The 16,273-nt window shown below is 51.2% G+C and overlaps 2 protein-coding genes across 3 annotated transcripts in view; one reads left to right on the top strand and one right to left on the bottom strand.

Moving 5' to 3' along the window:
* The window catches only part of ABCG8 (ATP binding cassette subfamily G member 8), a 24,394-nt gene extending 12,245 nt beyond the window's left edge, over window positions 1-12,149 (bottom strand). Inside the window, exons 1-4 of one of the 2 annotated variants that reach the window (XM_045285809.1) lie at window positions 12,029-12,149; window positions 6,538-6,642; window positions 5,012-5,168; window positions 10-248 (exon numbers count right to left, since the gene is read on the bottom strand). In XM_045285809.1, the coding sequence (XP_045141744.1) occupies window positions 10-248; window positions 5,012-5,168; window positions 6,538-6,642; window positions 12,029-12,091 (564 nt within the window). In that variant the 5' untranslated portion in view covers window positions 12,092-12,149. The remainder of the gene's footprint in view (window positions 1-9; window positions 249-5,011; window positions 5,169-6,537; window positions 6,643-12,028) is intronic. The other variant, XM_045285810.1, reaches the window with a different exon arrangement.
* A 224-nt stretch (window positions 12,150-12,373) lies between these two features.
* Window positions 12,374-16,273, top strand: part of ABCG5 (ATP binding cassette subfamily G member 5) — a 26,056-nt gene continuing 22,156 nt past the window's right edge. Inside the window, exons 1-2 of the mRNA XM_004699767.2 lie at window positions 12,374-12,568; window positions 13,273-13,394. Of these exons, the coding sequence (XP_004699824.1) occupies window positions 12,423-12,568; window positions 13,273-13,394 (268 nt within the window). The 5' untranslated portion in view covers window positions 12,374-12,422. The remainder of the gene's footprint in view (window positions 12,569-13,272; window positions 13,395-16,273) is intronic.

Below are 16,273 nucleotides of genomic sequence, written 5' to 3'. Positions count from 1 at the left end.
GGGAGTTACCCTTTTGTCCCGCTGGGCCTGGGAGAAGGATCCGGGAAGACGCAGCTGGGCGACAAAGGCCAGGGTCTCTCGGACGGTCAGGTTGGGCAGCAGCTGGTCATGCTGTCGCACGTGGGCTACGTACTTTCTCACCAGCTGGGGCGTGCTAGGCTGCCCATTGATCCGTATCTGGCCAGACTTGATCTTGCCGCCATGGCCTCGGCCGGTGATCACGTCCAGCAAAGAGGCCCTTCCATAGCCTGTGAAGCCACCAGAATTGTCCCTGAGAGCAGAGCTTTTGGGCGGCTTTGGCTCCCTGCAAACCTCGAGCCATGCCGGACTGCTCCACCCTTGCAAAAGGAACCGGCCCCAGGGCCAGTGGCAGGGCTGCCAGGCCTGGAGGGGGTGGCCCCAGCGCCTCCATTGGAGCTCCAGGCTTTTGCCTGCAGCCAACATCTGTGTCTTTGGAGGAGGCTGGTACCCTGACAGCCATGGGCCTGCCGGCGCCTCCTGTGCCCAGTGCCTACCTCTGCCCTGCGCCCTCTCGCCTCCAGCAAGGCTAGTATTCTTTGCACTAGGAAGCGTAACTAGTTGGGGCTGGTGACCATGCCGACAACTGTCTCATCGCTCAACATCATTTCGCTCAGAAGCTGGCTTTGTGTGGAGGATTCATTTGGAACACGAATAGGATGCTTTTTAAAAAATGCAAAACCAGAATCTATTCTGAGAAATAAGGGAGTGGGTAGTGTGTGGGGAGGTGGAGTATGGGGGGCGGGGGTAGTGGTGGTGGTGGGATAATAGATGCAGACATGCTTTTTAAATGACATCATAGTGTACATCTAAGCTCTGAATGTCCCCAGGCCCTTCTCCCACTCATTTTCCTCACTGGTACTTTGACCCTCTCAGAAATGGTTGAAGTGCTGCTCTCTTCCCAATGGCATATTGACTGCTGTCAGTTTGGGAACAAAAGCGTTCAATTGGATGTCCTGTCCCACAGCATTCACTCTGTGAGGCTCCTGGTCAGCCTTTTGGCTGTCGGCTGCTGAAACTGTGATGTTCACAAAGTGGGGTCACACGCTGAGGATACCCTGCTGCTAATAGGAACGAACTCTGCCTGACGCCCCCTGGCACCATCTCGGTTTCTTGACCACATGTTGTTTTTGCAAGGCAGTAGGCTCATTCTCCGAGGTTTGTTCAAAGCATCAAAGTCCCAGCACACAACAAACACCACATAATGATGCCTCCTTGCCAAGTGCCACCCAAGGGAAACCCCCAGACTCCTGTAGCGCCAGTCTGGTGCAAAATGTAAAACACCCAAGAATCTAGACACCTCCCCCATGGGATCCTCCTCTGACCCAACAGATGCTCTGGGGGGAACATGCATGAAGGGTCCTGCTGCCCCAGTGAAGCCCCCGGAGCATGTCAGTGAAGCTTCCATCTGAGATCGACCAGCGAGGGGCTGTGACCTGCTCCCTGCTCAGCCTCAGACAGCAGGTCATGGGTGCTAGGAATGCCATGCCAGGGACTTTGCAAATTTGTCAGGATTCCCAGTCAGAGAGCAGAGAGGCCACGTTGTCACGCAAGGTTTGGTCAGGAAGACTCCTTGAGCAGACCCCAAATGGACCAGGGCCACGGAGGCTGAGACCATCCACCTCAGTACATCTACTCCCTGGAAAACACCGATGGAACTGAGTCCGAAGGATAAACCAGTGCGGGGGCTGTTTTAATTGTATTGGTGTTTTCGTGGTTGTTTAATGTATGATCAGCATTCTTGTAAAACAGAGCGAGAGGAGCAAGTGTTATAGGAAGCATACTTAATAAGCCTGGCTTTAAGACAATACCAATAATCTCAGCCAAGTAAAAAGCTGATACTAAAAAAAGCACTCAACCTGGAATCAAAAGACTCGGAGTTTATGCGTAGGATAGTCCCTGCTCTGAATGTCACTTTCTGCCACCATAAATCAGGGTCACCAATAGCTAATCCAGGTAACACTTATCAACCAGGAGGACGCTAAGGCTTTGTGGAAGCACCTGGTAAGATCCCAGGTGTTCCCTAGAAGCTCAATTCATGAAAAATAAAAACAATATATCACAAGAAAAGGTATCGGGAGTTATAATAAGAAAAGAAAACAGGTCTCTGATGGAATTTTTCTTTCTGAAGTCCGAATTGAAGAAGCGGGGCCAGGGTGGGAGGGACTTAGTGACTGTGTGTTTGTAAGCATGCTGCAGTTACAAAGTCCACTTCCATGTATCATCCCACTTGATCTTTGGCTAGACAATAAACAGAACTCCTCTATGAGGAGACTAAACATTAGGAAAAGGCATTTAAGAAATTGAGTAATCTCTACCTGTGGAAATGATTAATGAAAAGGTAAAAAGTGCTTTAAAACTATGCAAGGCTGAGACAACCCAAAGCATCTTAATCCAGGAACCAAAGTTCCCATTCCAGGTCTACATTAAATGTGTGCCTGTAGGAGAACCACTCAGCTTCTGGTCTTCAGCATCCTCATCTGTCAAAGGAAGGTGTGTGCATGTGCGTGTGTGTGTGTTTTGTGTATATGTGTGTATCATGCATGTGTTTGCGTGTTTGTGTGCATTGTGTGTGGTGCCTGCACACGACTGCATAGCTGACTTTTCAGAAAGTTAGAGACAATTCCAAGGGTTAAAAAAAAAAAAAAGAAAGAAATGAGAAAACAAAACAGAACAAACCACCCTGAACAATAAAGTGGTAACAGGGAAGAGAGAGACTACCTTCTCTAATTGCTTCAGCCCAGAAGACACAGTTTTAAATGCCTGCATACGAACAAAGGGCCAGGTGGTGGGTTCAAGATGGAAAGAGGAAGCTGAGTCCAGCCTTAAAGCAGAACCAGTGAAATGAGCCCTCCAGGGCAGGATAAGCTAGGAAAAAAATCCCAGCCCACAGACTTAGGGACAAGGAAGTCTGTCAGTCTTGGGCTGAGCTGTAGGTAGGAAAAAAGAACTCTCTCTAAGAATGCATGATTCTGGGACTATTTGCACATGGATCTGGAGTTTGAACTTGTATTATCTGTGTGGCCTGGACACGGCAGACTATAAAATGAAAGTAAGAGAACTCTTCACTTAGCAGTGTGTACTAGGAAGTCTGGCAGAGGCAAACAGGAGACGTTGTTTAGTTAAGGAGAGCTGTATCCTCAGCAAAGACCACACAGGATCCCCACAGAGGGAGGGAAGCCAAATGAGTGCGCTTTGCAAAACCACAGGCTACTGAACGCGCCCAGCCACCAGAAGTGGAAGTCAGCAAAAACAAGGTACCCTAGGATCAGACCCCAGATACTTTAAATAGTGTAATTATCATCCAAAATGTAAAATGTTTACATGAAAGCTATGGAAAGAAAGAGCAAGGGGGGAAAATGCTATTGTTATTGTTTTTAAGGCCAGGTAAATTTTAAACAGACTCAAGAAGAATTCCTAGAAAGTAAATGTTACTAAATTCAGAAGGGGAAAAAATAATGAAACGGAAAATAAACCATCTAAACAGCAGATTTGGTACAACAGAAGAAGGAACAGACTGGGCCAGAGATCTGAAAAAGTTGCCAAGGAGAACAAGGGTCCGTGAGATGGAAATGCAGGGAGAAGGCAGTAAGGTGGGTAAAATGAAAAGGACTCTTGTGTATCTCAAATGATTTCCAGATGGAAAGACTGAAAAGAATGAGGAAAGAAATGTTTGAAGAGACGATTCTAGCACTGATGAAAAGAATGAATTCTCAGAACCAGGAATCTCAAGACACCCTAACTGGGTAAATAAAAAGAAATCTACACCCAGACCCATCAGAGGGAAACTGCAGAAAACAAAGATGCCAAGAGCATCTCAAACTCAGCCAGAGTGGAAACAAGAGAACACAGATCTCTACAAAGAGACCTTCAGATGGGCAACAGATGCTTCATAGGCATTAAAAGGTCGAAGGGTTTTAGAATAGCACCTTCAAAGTGCCCAGTGAACATAAACGTCAGCCGGGGATTATATACCCAGCTGAACTGTCATTCGGAAGTCAGTCAAATAAGGTGTTCTCGATGAAACAAAAGAGAGTTCCCTACCAGCAGACTGATATATTTCCGGAGGGTGTACCTTAAGAAAGGAGAAATTAAATCCGGAGAGATGTTGTATAAGAGAAGCAGGAATGTTGAGAGTGAGATACAAGTAAACATAAAAGGAATTGAAACAAACATTCATGGTATACAATAATTACAGTGATAGCAGTTAATTGGTGAGGCTTAGAACAACACACAAATGCCATGCCACTCTATACGAGCACAAGCAGGAAGAATGTGTGTCATGGGGAAGCATCCTTGGGCTCTTCTATTGGGCTGGTAGGTCGTGGAGCTTCCCGTGGCTTTAGATCACGATGTGCACGATGGATGGAAAGGGGTAAGCACCAGAAGAAACAGAGGAGATAACTTCCAAGTTGAGAGAAGGGGGGAGAGGGAAATAGAAGGAAGAAGCAAGCTGTATTCTGTTCTCCAACACCTCCACCCCCTTCACCTCTAACATTCTGTAATTTTAAATTTGGTCCCAGGCAGTCACTATCTGAGTCACTTCAAGAATCTGGAGCTTTGCAGATAGTTGAAGGTCTACCAGCTGTCTGAACACAACCGGGCATCTGTGGAAGGACTGATCTGAACCAGGGTCCATTGTGGTTGGAGGAACGCTCTGAAAAGAACACTGGGTCTGAGACAGCATATCTTGGGAAAGGGTTTTGTCTTGTCACACAGAAGATAATGCAGAGTCACCTAAAGACGTGTAGTTTCAGGTGGATAACAAGCACCCCAAGGACCCTCTACCCACATAACAGCAACAACCTAAAAGCTAGTAAGTGGAGGCGCTGGGATTTGGACCCAGGTCCATCTGACCCAGAACCTGTGCCCTCAACCTCTCTGCTATATTATCTTCCCCAGGATCCAATAAAGCGTCCTCTAAGAAGCATCCATCTGTCCAAGGGACCATCCTGCATCCCAGGAGAGAGAGAGACCACGGTCCCGTGTTTACCTGAGCTCCCGATGATGGCCAGCATCTGCCCACTTCTTACTTTGAAGCTCAGGTTCTGGATGCCCAGCTCACGAGGATCCTGGCTGCTGTGTGACATCCAAGGCTTCTTTAGCAGATCCAGACGCTGAAACCACGGCACCTGGGAGGCTGTGTTCACCTGTGGGGAGATGTCAGAAGGTTCCGCAAAGAGCTGAATGCAGCAGAGGCCTGATTTGACTTCTGTCTGTCTCGCTCCCCTCGGCCTGGTGTGGCCTCACTCCACCGGAGACATCTCCCTTTTAATACACAGAAGGGACCCCACCCCCCACCCCAGGTCCTCCCAAACAGGGAGCCTGAACCCAGCCATGTCGAGAACCTCGCGTCGCCATTTCCACATCTGAAGGCCAGGGGAGACAGAAAGCAGGGGCAATAAAACAAACTAACAAGCAACGCACTGACGTGGAGTGATGCCACTCTCTAGGACAGGGTAGAACTTCCCCTGTGAGTTTCTGAGATTGTAACTCTTTATGGGAGTAGAAGGCCCTGTCTCTCTCTCTCTTGGAGTGTCTGGTGGTTTCAAACTACTGACCTTGCAGTTAGCAGCCCAACATGTAAGCACTACGCTGCCAGGGCTCCTAGCATGCACAATAGCAGAACAAAAATGAGATGCAAGCTAAAGCAAAACAGCATCTCCATTTGATAATTATTATCATCTCCTAACAATTACTTGAGTGCTTATTATGTACTTTATTGCTTCACCTGCACCGCCTCATCTAGTCCTCATTGCAAACCTGCAACACAGGTACTACTACAATCCCTGCTTTACAATGAGGTTCAGAGCACTTCAGTAACTCGCTCAAGGTCACACAGCAGTTAACATGGTGGAGTGGAGTAAGGTTAAGGTTAAAAAAGGCCACTTCCATGCAGCCAATTCTGACTCACGGTCACTCTTCTATCGGGCAGAGAGGAACGGCGCCCTAGGGCTCCCGAGGCTGTGCATTTTTGCAGGAGCAGAAAGCCTCCGCCTTCTCCTGCAGAGCAGCTGGAGGCGCTGAACCGCTGACCTCTACCTGCCCCACTCAGTGTGCCACCAGGTGTATACCATTAGTGATTAAGTGCTAGGCTCAGGTAAGATGTTAACTTAAGGGAATCTGGGGAAGGGGGTCTCCGGGACCTTTCTCTACTATTTTCTATTTTCCAGAAGTCTAAAATTATTTCAGAATATCCAGTTAAGAATAATGATAAATATTTCCCCCCAGAGGTTCATACATTTTACTTTACATTTGAATAAGGGTCCCATTCGCTAGTTACACCTCTCAACCTCCAGGTACAAGATGAGTAGCTGATGGCTGAGCAGAGTCACGGTGACGCTTGGCCCTAGCGTGTGTAGGCTCAACCTGGTGAGACTCTGCCCCCCACCCCCGCTGCCCAGTCATCCTTGGGGGGCAGCCTGCATGGAGTTGGTACCCTCCCCTTCCACTTGGGTGTGTGAGTGTGTCGGGGGTACCGTCCCTCTTCCACCCGCTGTCAATCAGGCGCAACCCTACCTGGTAGCTGAGGTCTCGAACCTCCAGGGTGTTGGACTGACCGCTGTAGGTGAAGTACAGGCTGTTGTCACTCTCAGAGGAGAACAAGCTGTCCTGGAGGCCCTGCTGGGGGACATGGCAGGTGAGGGAGCTCTTCTGGAAGCCATTGAGGACATGGGAGAGGAGGAGGAGACCGGAGGGCGGGCAGCAGTGCGGGTGAGGGACAGGAGCCTAAAGGCTTTGAGGAAAGAGTATTGTGGACGAGGACATAGCTCTCCTTTCTGACAGGGAAGGCCCGGGCTGTCCCGGGCACAGCTCATCCCAGGGGACCTGAGCCTCGGGATGGCAGTGCCTGAAGCAGCCCTGGGCTGAGGGGCTTCTGAGAGACTCCATACTGGGAGGCCTGAACAGGGAGCTGGCCAGCCTCACACCTGGCTATTCTCTCCCTGGCTCTGGGTTAATGTCTCCTCGTGACAAGCAGCTGTGAACAAGCTGATGTTTGATGTGCCCGGTGATTCCATCCCGTCAAAGTCATGTCTCATTTCCATGAGTTGTGTGGTTGGGGCTTTCAGAGCTAGTCCCCTCTCAGTTCTTGGGGGTGGTGGTATGTTTGAATGCATGCACAGTAAATCCCTTGACAGAAGAAACACTCAAGATATTTTCCTTCAGCAAGAGATCTAGAAAATTAGTAAGATTACAGCCTATCAAAGGGAAAGAACTTGCAGGACCCCAAAGCTAGGGCAGCCCCATTGCGTTCCGGCTGTCACAGGTTTAAGTGCACATCCGGTCAGCGCTGAGTGCTTGTAACCATCTGAATGTCGGAATCCCACAGTTAGGCCAAAAATGTTCTTCTATGTTCCCAGTCCCATCCTGGAAATCACAGGAGGCCTGGCCAAAGGTGTCTGAGTCCGATGTAGTCATTTTTCTCCTGCAGTCCGTGGCTCAGGGTGAAGCGTGATTCCCCCAAACTCCAGCTTTCTCCCCGCCAGAGCTGTGTCTCCAACCAACGCCCCACAGTTGATCAATCAAGCACCCAGCACCCATGGGGAAAATCCATCACACTCCAGGCTCAGGGTTTGGGAGGTCAAGGTGACCACAATCGTTCCCCCCGGGAGCTTAGATTGTAGCGAGCAAGATGGGCGATGGGGTTGAAGGTGGCAGTGGAGCCAGGATGACCTCAGTGTAGGATCAGGGCATCTGTGCCCTTGGTCCGCACCCACGGGCACCTCACGTGAAGCAACCGGGTTTGGAGGTAGCTGTGAGTTGATTCCAAGGGCAGAAAGATGAGGGAGAGAGAAATACCTTCTTCAGGGGCGAGTTATCTCCGTAACAAGCGCTCAGAGCTGACCGGCTGTGCACTTAAACCTGTGAAAGCCGGGGCCTGGGACTGCTTCAAAGACTCATTATAGTCTTGAAGCTGCATAGTCTGCTGTTTGCTGAGCCATTCTCCCACTCATGGGATTTGGGTTGGTTGCCTCCTCTGGCTATGTGAATGGTGCTGCAATGAACATGGGGGTGCATGCCTCCACTCATGTCAGGCCTCTTGTGTCTCTAGGACATATGCCAAGTAGAGGGATCAAGGGGTAAAAGAGTGTTTCCACTCCCAACCCGGCCCCACTGTTTGACAAGGCCTGTCAGCAGCGAATGAGGTTTCCAGTCTCTGCACGCTCACCAACATTTCTTGTTACCCCACTCCCACTTTTTTTTTTAACGACTGGGCTGTGAATGCTCAGATAAGGTGGTAAAAGCAATTGGCAACGATCGAGTTGAAGGGTGGGTCCATGAGAGTTCATGGCTCCTCAGACCACTTCGTCTGAAAGATTGCAACTTGGATGACTGAACGGAGAGAGCCAGGCCTAGACAGGGCACCACCCCGCGATTCTAGCTCCCCCTCGGCCCCCAGCTGCCAGGGTCTCCAAAGGAGGCGGGGGTGGTGGGGTAGGCAGTGAGGGCAGAGGAGGGTGGAGGGTCCACACCAAAGACACCAGAGAAGGAGGCTCTCCAGAAGACCTAGAGCAGCTCAGACTGCCTCTGCGGCCCCACCCTCACTCACTGCCTCCTGCCATCATCACACGGCACGCGTAATACAGAAAAGTATTATGCTGTTGCACGATCTGAAATTCGATCACGTTGTCAGCAATTCATTTGCACTAACAAGCACCGTGTGTGTTAGATATATTAATATCCATCGGAGGGCTACAGAGTCATTATCACTTAGGACAGGAAGAGGGGAGCTCCTGGATGCTGCCGGCAGTTAAGCAGCAGCTGCTAACCCAAAGGTTGGCATTTTGAGGCCTGGCCGGCTCCTTCTGCAGCACCAGCCCTAGACAGCCCTCCGGAGCAGTTTCACTCCGATCCACAAGGAGTGGCCATGAACCAGGGCAATGGCTGGTTTGCTTGTTTTTACAAGATGATGAATTCACTCACACTTTACTTTCTGGGCACACACTTCCAGGCTAGATTTGGATGTGGGGAGACTGCTGGGGATGGAAGGATGGACATTTGGGGGCTGGAAGCAGTATGTGGAGGGGTGAAGCTGTGCTTTGAGAAGGTGGCAGAGGCAGGGGAGGTGGAGAAGGAGGAAGGTGACAGGGCAGGCTGTCTGCTCCCAGGTGGCCCTCAGCCTCCCTTCCTCCCTGAGTCCCGTGTGGCCTCTCTGGGCCATCCTAGGCCCCCAAGTACCACCCATGGGGCTGTGCCTTCTGGGAGCTGCTCAGGCAATTCTGCTCCCAGGAAGGAGGATGCCAGCCTGGGTTGGGCACAGGCTCCATTCAAAAATTTCCTTGGCTCCCAGGAAGGATTTGTTAGACTCTTCCTGGAGTTTTGACAAATTCTCTGCATCTTTCAAATACTTAAATATCTATTCAGCTGACATCTTAATCAGCATGACTGTCAGATCATCACTGGGTTTTCTGACAGGTGACACCCCAAAAAGGCAAAAGCTGATTTATTTGTAGGCAACCAGCTCGGCTGCTGCGGGGCGACACTGTAATTTCTTCAGTATTAACTCGGGCTCACGTTCCTGAGCCAGGATCACAGACATGGGGCCTTGTTCTCAGGTGGGAGCCTGCGCTCTGGAGCGGCTGGGTGGGGTACCTCATGGTCAGCCTACTGCAGGGCTCCTGAGGCTCTGGCTGAAGGTGTGGCCACGGGGCCTTGACGAGATCTTCAGTCGGTTGTGTACTGGGCTGCTCACCTCAACCTCGGCAGTTGCAAACCACCAGCCGCTCCGTGGGAGAAAGGTCCGGCCTTGGACCCCCGCTGTACAGAGTTGTAGTCTCGGAAACCCACTGCGGCACTTCTACTCGGTCCTGCAGGGCTGCTCTGAGTCGGAACCGAGTCCATGACAGCGAGCTCCAGGCCTGGGCTTCGATCTGACTAATAATTGCAATCTACAAGTAATTTTCCAGTGTTCATGTGCAGGGCACTCTGTCGACCGCGTCCTGTCCACTGTTTCATTCGATGCTCCTTACAGGCCTGCACCATAAAGCTGACTCTCCTCACCGCTTTACATTCAAAGCTCAGCGTAGTGAAGGAAATTGCTCAAGGTCACAGAGCTACTAAATGGCTCCTCAGTTTCCTTTTCTCTCAGAGCGCTTGTCCTCCACTGGCCACGCTGCCACCCAGAGAGGAGGAGCCTCTGGGCCAAGGACACTTACCACCCCAGAATCTCCTGTGCAAACGGCCCCGAGTGCCTCCCCAGGGTCGGCATGGGCCTCTTCGTGGGTCTCTCCTCCCCAGGGCCAAAGTGCCGACTGACCAGGCACCCTCTGCTGGAGGTGCATGGATAGAATCTGAGAGGTAGGCTGGGTGGTCCACACAGGAGTAAGGCGGGAAAGAGCTGGGGTGGGCAGATAAGGGGACGGGTTGAAAGCTTGAGTGGAGAGTCACCTGCTCGTGAATGCCAATCTAAGTAAACCCCAACCACTGCCATGGAATCAGTCGTTCCAACTCCGATCGACCCCATGGGACAGAGTCCAACTGCCCCGATGGTTTCCAAGGCTGCGATCTTGGCAGAAGCAGGCTGCCTCGTCTTTCGCTCATGGAGCCGCTGGTGGGTTTGAATTGCTGACCTTTTGGTTAGCAGCCGAATGCTAACCCGCTTTACCACCGGGGCTCCTCACCCCGCTCCAAAGGGTCTTAGAGTTTCTCAAGGTGAACCCAGCCTTCTGGGTCGTGGGTGGCACTACAGTTAAACACTAAGTCATTAACCGAAAGTTGGCAGTTCAAAGCCATTCAGTGGATTGGTAGAAGGAAGACCTGGCCTCCTATGATGGTGACAGCCTACAAAGCCCACTGGGGCCCTTCCACCCTGCCACCTGAGGTGCTTGGCATGGGATTTGACCCTCTGGTGTCAACAGCAGTAAGAGCTTCTAGGGAAGGCGTAGTCAAGCAAGAGGACAGAACTGATCTAATGAAAACATCTTTTATTCTAATTGACAACTTTCCCATTTCTAGACACGCTATGTGCCCTCCCCCCTCCCACTTCTTGTTTCGGGTGCCATGAAGGTTAGCGGCAGACCACACTTGGCAACAGCCCTGGGGAAGGAGAATCAGAAAATGGCAGCATCTGCCCAGTCGAGCCATTCTTTGGCTTCTCAGTCATGGCGGCTGAGCTGCCAGAATTTATAGGCAGCAAGTGTCCCCAAGGCACCCCGTGGCTTTCCTCCTGGGCAGGCTGCGGGCATTGCTTTCACAGCTCATTCTGGGCAGGTGGGGGCCCCCTGGAATATCCAGACGGTCATTTGCTGTGGATACAGCACTGAAAGATGGGGTCCTGCTGAGGTTAAACCCTCTCGATTCAAGGTCTGTGGCCCTCCCTGTAGGGTGTGGTGTCTTTGATCCTTCTTGTTTTTCCCTCCCTCTCCTCCCCGAAGGCCAACACAAGAGGGTAGAGGAGTGGGGAGTATGTGTGGTGGGTCTGCTTCCCCTCTGCCCTCCCGGTTGGCCCCCTGATTCAAATGCTACCCACAGCCCGGTTCCTGTCAAAGGCCCTTTCTCCAGGAAACACTTCTCTGGGAATGTAGGGGAAGGGGGAGGAAAACTTGTACCTCCACCTCGGCCACCTGGCATTTTGAGCATCCATTCGGATGTCCTCGTAAACGCCACCTGTCATCTGCCTCATCATCTCACCAGCATGGGATTCTGCCTCACAAGCCCCGCTCCAGGGCCGCGGGGGGTAGGGGGGTGGGGGTGGGGTAGGGGGGGGCACAGGCAGAGTCTTCTGCGGCCAAGTCTTGTTTGGTCAGAGCTAAAGCAGCCAGAATCCCACCAGGCATCACTTCCCTGTAGAGGGTGACGTCAGAGGCCTGCCTCTGGGTCTGCTGCCCCCGGCTCCTTGATTCCTGGGAGGTAGAGTTTTTGCCACCTGTCCTGATGGTGAGTTAGGATAGAAAGGCTCTAGGGAAGGAAGGGAGGAAGGAAAAAAGATAGGAAGGAAAGAAGGCTGCGCAGTTGACTGGCCTGATCCCTCCCTCCCTCCCTCCAGGACTGAGGGGAGGCCCTCACTCACCGAGGCATCCTGGGAAACAGCCCCTTTCCACAGCCCTTGCTTGGCCGGGACCGTCTCAGCCATGGGGCTCAGCAGTGTCTGCCCCTCGGGACAGCTCCCCGGAAGGTTTGCTGCTGTCTGTGTCCCGGGGCTTTCTCTCTCCTCTCCAAAGCGGCCAACCTCTGGCCCGCCCTCTCTGTACCACCTTCTGCCTCTCCCAGCATTCCTCTCTGGCCAACCCTCCCACCAGGGCACACGTGTATTCTGCCCGTTGTCAAGATAAGGACGCTCTGGGTAAAGTACATCAGATAATGGCATCGGTGACCTAACCCCAGTCCCGCTGAGGGAGAGGCCAGGCCGGGCCGCTGAGAACTCCTCAGCTGTAGGGAATCGGCCTGGCTCTGCCCTGTTGGCCATGAGTGAGCTCTCATCGTGGACCCACCGGGGGTCCCCGGAACTCCAAGCAAACAGCAGCTCCCAGGGGGCTCCAGAGGAGGTTCCTGCAGCTACCTCCCAGCCCCGCCACAGCCTGGGCGTTCTCCATGCCTCCTACAGTGTCAGGTAAGGCACTGCCCGAGCCCTCCCTCCACCTCAGCTGGGAGCCAGAGCCGCTGAGGGGCCTCTGCTTAGGGACATGCATGGCCTAGCGGGGAATGGGCCTCTGCTGATCTTTCTGTCTAATGGGGCCATTCGTGAGGGCGTGGGGCTCTCCTCTTAGGGGATGGGGTGGGAGAGAATGGGGGAAGGGCCACAATGGGGAAATGAGGGGCAACAGCAAATAGGCCCTCCTCCCACCAAGGCTGAGGCAGGGAGCTCTTTAAAAAGCTCCCTGATAATACACGCAGCAGTTACTGAACTAGCGTGTGTTTGTTGGGTCTACGTCACTGTGATACAAAGCCAAGGTAAAACAAACCAAAAAGTGTGGGGTGGTGCCCTGCCTTCCTGGTCCCCGCCTCCTCCTGTCTGTGGGGCTGGGGAGTGGGGAAGGAATGCTGCCTCTGCTCAGAGAGAGGCAGCGTCCTGTTTGCTGCCCCAGTCCCCGAGACAGAGAACGGGCGGAGCAGCTAGCAGCAGGCCCTTAAACAGACCAGGACCTTCAGCCACTCACTGCCTTGTCACCAGTATGGGGACGTTGATGTGAAAACACGTTGAGAAACCTGTCCAGGGAGCACTAGGGTGGGCAAAGCCTTGAGCACGGCTGGGGAGGGGGTGCGGGGCATTTCGGAGACCTCATGCTGCCCTTTCCCATGGGGTGTCCTTGGAAGCGACCACATCAGGCCCTGGTGGGACCTCACCTCCTGCCGGCAGCAGTGGGACAGGCAGATCCTCAAAGATGTCTCCTTGTACATCGAGAGCGGGCAGATGATGTGCATCTTGGGGAGCTCAGGTAAGTCTGGGGAGAAGTTCCCTGCCTTCCCCACGGGGACTCCGCAAAAGCTGTCCGTGAGTCCTGCCCCGCAGTGAGGAAGCCTAACCAGGCATTTGCCGGTGAAGGATGGAACATAGTAGAGCCTGGGCCAACCTGAAATCTGGAGAAATGATCCTTGAAAATGTGGAAGGTGTTGCCTACCAGGTAAGAGGACCTGTATTTCCAGGCGTGGAAGTACGTGGCCCAGTGCCTGGCACAGAGCGGGGCTGATCTCACCCCACCCCTGGCCTGGAGTCAGGAAAATGCCCATCTTGCCACTCCAGTTGATGTCATTATAGCTTTTGGAAATTTCACTTTACCATAATGACTTTCAAGATGCACGAAAGAATAGACAATAACATACCAACTGCTTGTTTAGTAACATACGATTTTTACCAATTCTTAACCTTGTACCATATTTGCTTCAGATCCTTTTTTTTTTTTAAGGAATTAAACATCACAGATTCCATGAAGGGGGCAAGTGTGTGTCATCCATTCCCCGCCTTCTCCTCCTCCTGCTCCCCTCCGTCCCTACACTCGAGCCCCTACATTCCAGTTTGTCTTGGCACCCCAGCACCTGCTGTCCTTGTTCTGGGAGGGGTATCCCCTCTCAGGAGGCAGTTCCCGGTGGCTGAGGGCAATGCCCTCACAGCTGTGTGTCCTCACTGCTGGTGTTCCCAGAATCCCCGGGGTCGATGCCTGGGTGTCTGCACAGTGTGCCCACTGTCCTGGAGTTATCTTGCACAGCTTCACATCGGAAGCCTGACACATGACTTCATAGAAGTCTTTCGACTGACTTCTCACTTGTATTGTTGGCATCTCCTGCCACCCCAAAATCGCACAAAATGGATAATGCAAGGCTTTGATGACAGTGTAGCCTGGTCATTCCCTGGGGAGCTAAATCCATAGTCATTCATCTCGTTCCAGCCAGCATTCAAGTAGACAGCACTAGCCATGCTGTTAAGATGAGATGAAAAGATATGCAATGACCACTCTTCATATGTTGGCATAGATACTACTACTACTACTACTACTAAAACCTTCATGATCATCAAGTTAATGCAAATGCATAGCTACCCTGTCAGACAGGGTAGCCTTGCCCCTGTGGGTTTCTGAGACTGTAACTCTTTACAGGTGTAGAAAACCTCAGCTGCTGGTTTCAAACTGCTGACCTTGAGGTTAGCAGCCCAACTACACCACCAGGGCACCTTCTTGCCATAGATAGCTGTGACATTTTCCTGAGCTAGCCTGTCAGTGTGTATTTCTGATTTATTGTCATTTCCAACTATTTGTACCAGAACATCCAGGGCCATTATAAGTTGCCTTTCGCTAGACCCTATTGGGCAGAGTAGAACTTCCCCTATGGGTTTCTGAGGGTGTTAACTCTTTGTGTGAGTAGAGAGCCTCATCTTTCTCCTGAGGAGCAACTGGTGGTTTTGAACTATTGACCTTGGGGTTAGTAGTCCAACTTGTAGCGACTATGCCACTGCCCAATATTTATTGGATGAATAAATAAGTAAATGAATCAATTCTACAAATTAAAGTATTTCATAAAACAGCAAGAATTCATTAGTGTTTTATCGAATGCAGAATTGCTATCAAATCTTTGTTAATGAGACCAAAGATGATTGCATATGTTCAGTCTCACAAAGGAGTCCCTGGCAGTGGAGAGGTTATGAGTTGGGCTGAGATCTGCATGGTTGGCAGTTCAAAACCAAAGTCAAGCTTTCTACCCCGGAAGAGTTACAGTCTTGGAAACCCACAGGGGCAGTTCTATCCTGTCCTATAAGGTTGCTAAGGGTCATTGACTAGATGACAGCACGCACGTGTGCACGTGTGTGTGTGTTTTAGCACAGGACTACTTCATCCACCTAACACCTGTGGAAAGTAACCAGGTTTGACTCATTATTTGTTATCAGTTAGGGTCCAGACTCTGGACTGGGTGCTTCAGAAGCTAGCTTAGTGATAAATGATTTGTGTCCTGTAAGAGATGATAATCCCAAAGGTCATACATTCATTGGGTATTAACCAACTTTGTGTCTTATTTTGCTATTTTACTCCAACCCTCTTTTTTCCCAGTGGCTGACGATGTCACCTTCTTGTGGCCTCTATTGGAGCCCTGATTTAGCACTAGGTTCCTAACCACAAGGGGGGTTCAAACCCACCACCTGGTCCAGGGGAGAAAGATAGGGTTGTCTGTTCCTGTAAAGCTATACAAGTCTTATATAGGGTCAAGAGGAGTCGGAAATGATTCGATGGGAGTGAGTTGGGTTAGGGTTTTGGTAACCTATGGTGAATGGGTTTCATCGTCCTTCTTTTTCCTTTATTATTGAGTGACACATACTTAGCATATGTTCAAAGAAATCTATCAGCTATCCATTTCTATGTAACAACTGATCCCAAATTTCAGTGGCTTAGAAAAACAATACCTATGATCTCTCAGAGTTTCTGTGGGTTAGAAAATTGCAAGTGGCTTGGAGCAGTAGTTAGGTGGCTTGGGACCTTTCATAAAGTTGTAGTCAGATGACACATGGCACTGCTGTCACATGAAGGTTTGAATGAAGGTAGGGAATCTGTTTACAAGGTGGCTCACACACATGATCTCTAACAAGTTGGTGCTGGCTATTGGCGGGAGACCTGGGTTCCTCTCCACATCAGGGCTGCTGGAGCGTCCCTCATGGCTGGCTTCCCTTAGAATGAGCAACCTGAGAGCCAAGGGCAGATGCTGCGATCGCTTTTATGACCACATCTGGAAGTTGCCCTCACCTCTGCTGTATCTTCTGCTTCTTCCTCAGTAGGTTGAGGGTGGTCGAGATTCTGCTTTCTAACAAGCGCCCAGGTAATGCTGCTGCTGCTGC

The sequence above is a fragment of the Echinops telfairi genome, unplaced genomic scaffold, assembly GCF_000313985.2.
Source record: "Echinops telfairi isolate 266 unplaced genomic scaffold, ASM31398v2 ScPeMD7_7475;HRSCAF=8513, whole genome shotgun sequence".
Taxonomy (NCBI): domain Eukaryota; kingdom Metazoa; phylum Chordata; class Mammalia; order Afrosoricida; family Tenrecidae; genus Echinops; species Echinops telfairi.
Note: the sequence above shows the minus strand (reverse complement) of the source record. Positions and strands in the feature narration are given on the sequence as shown.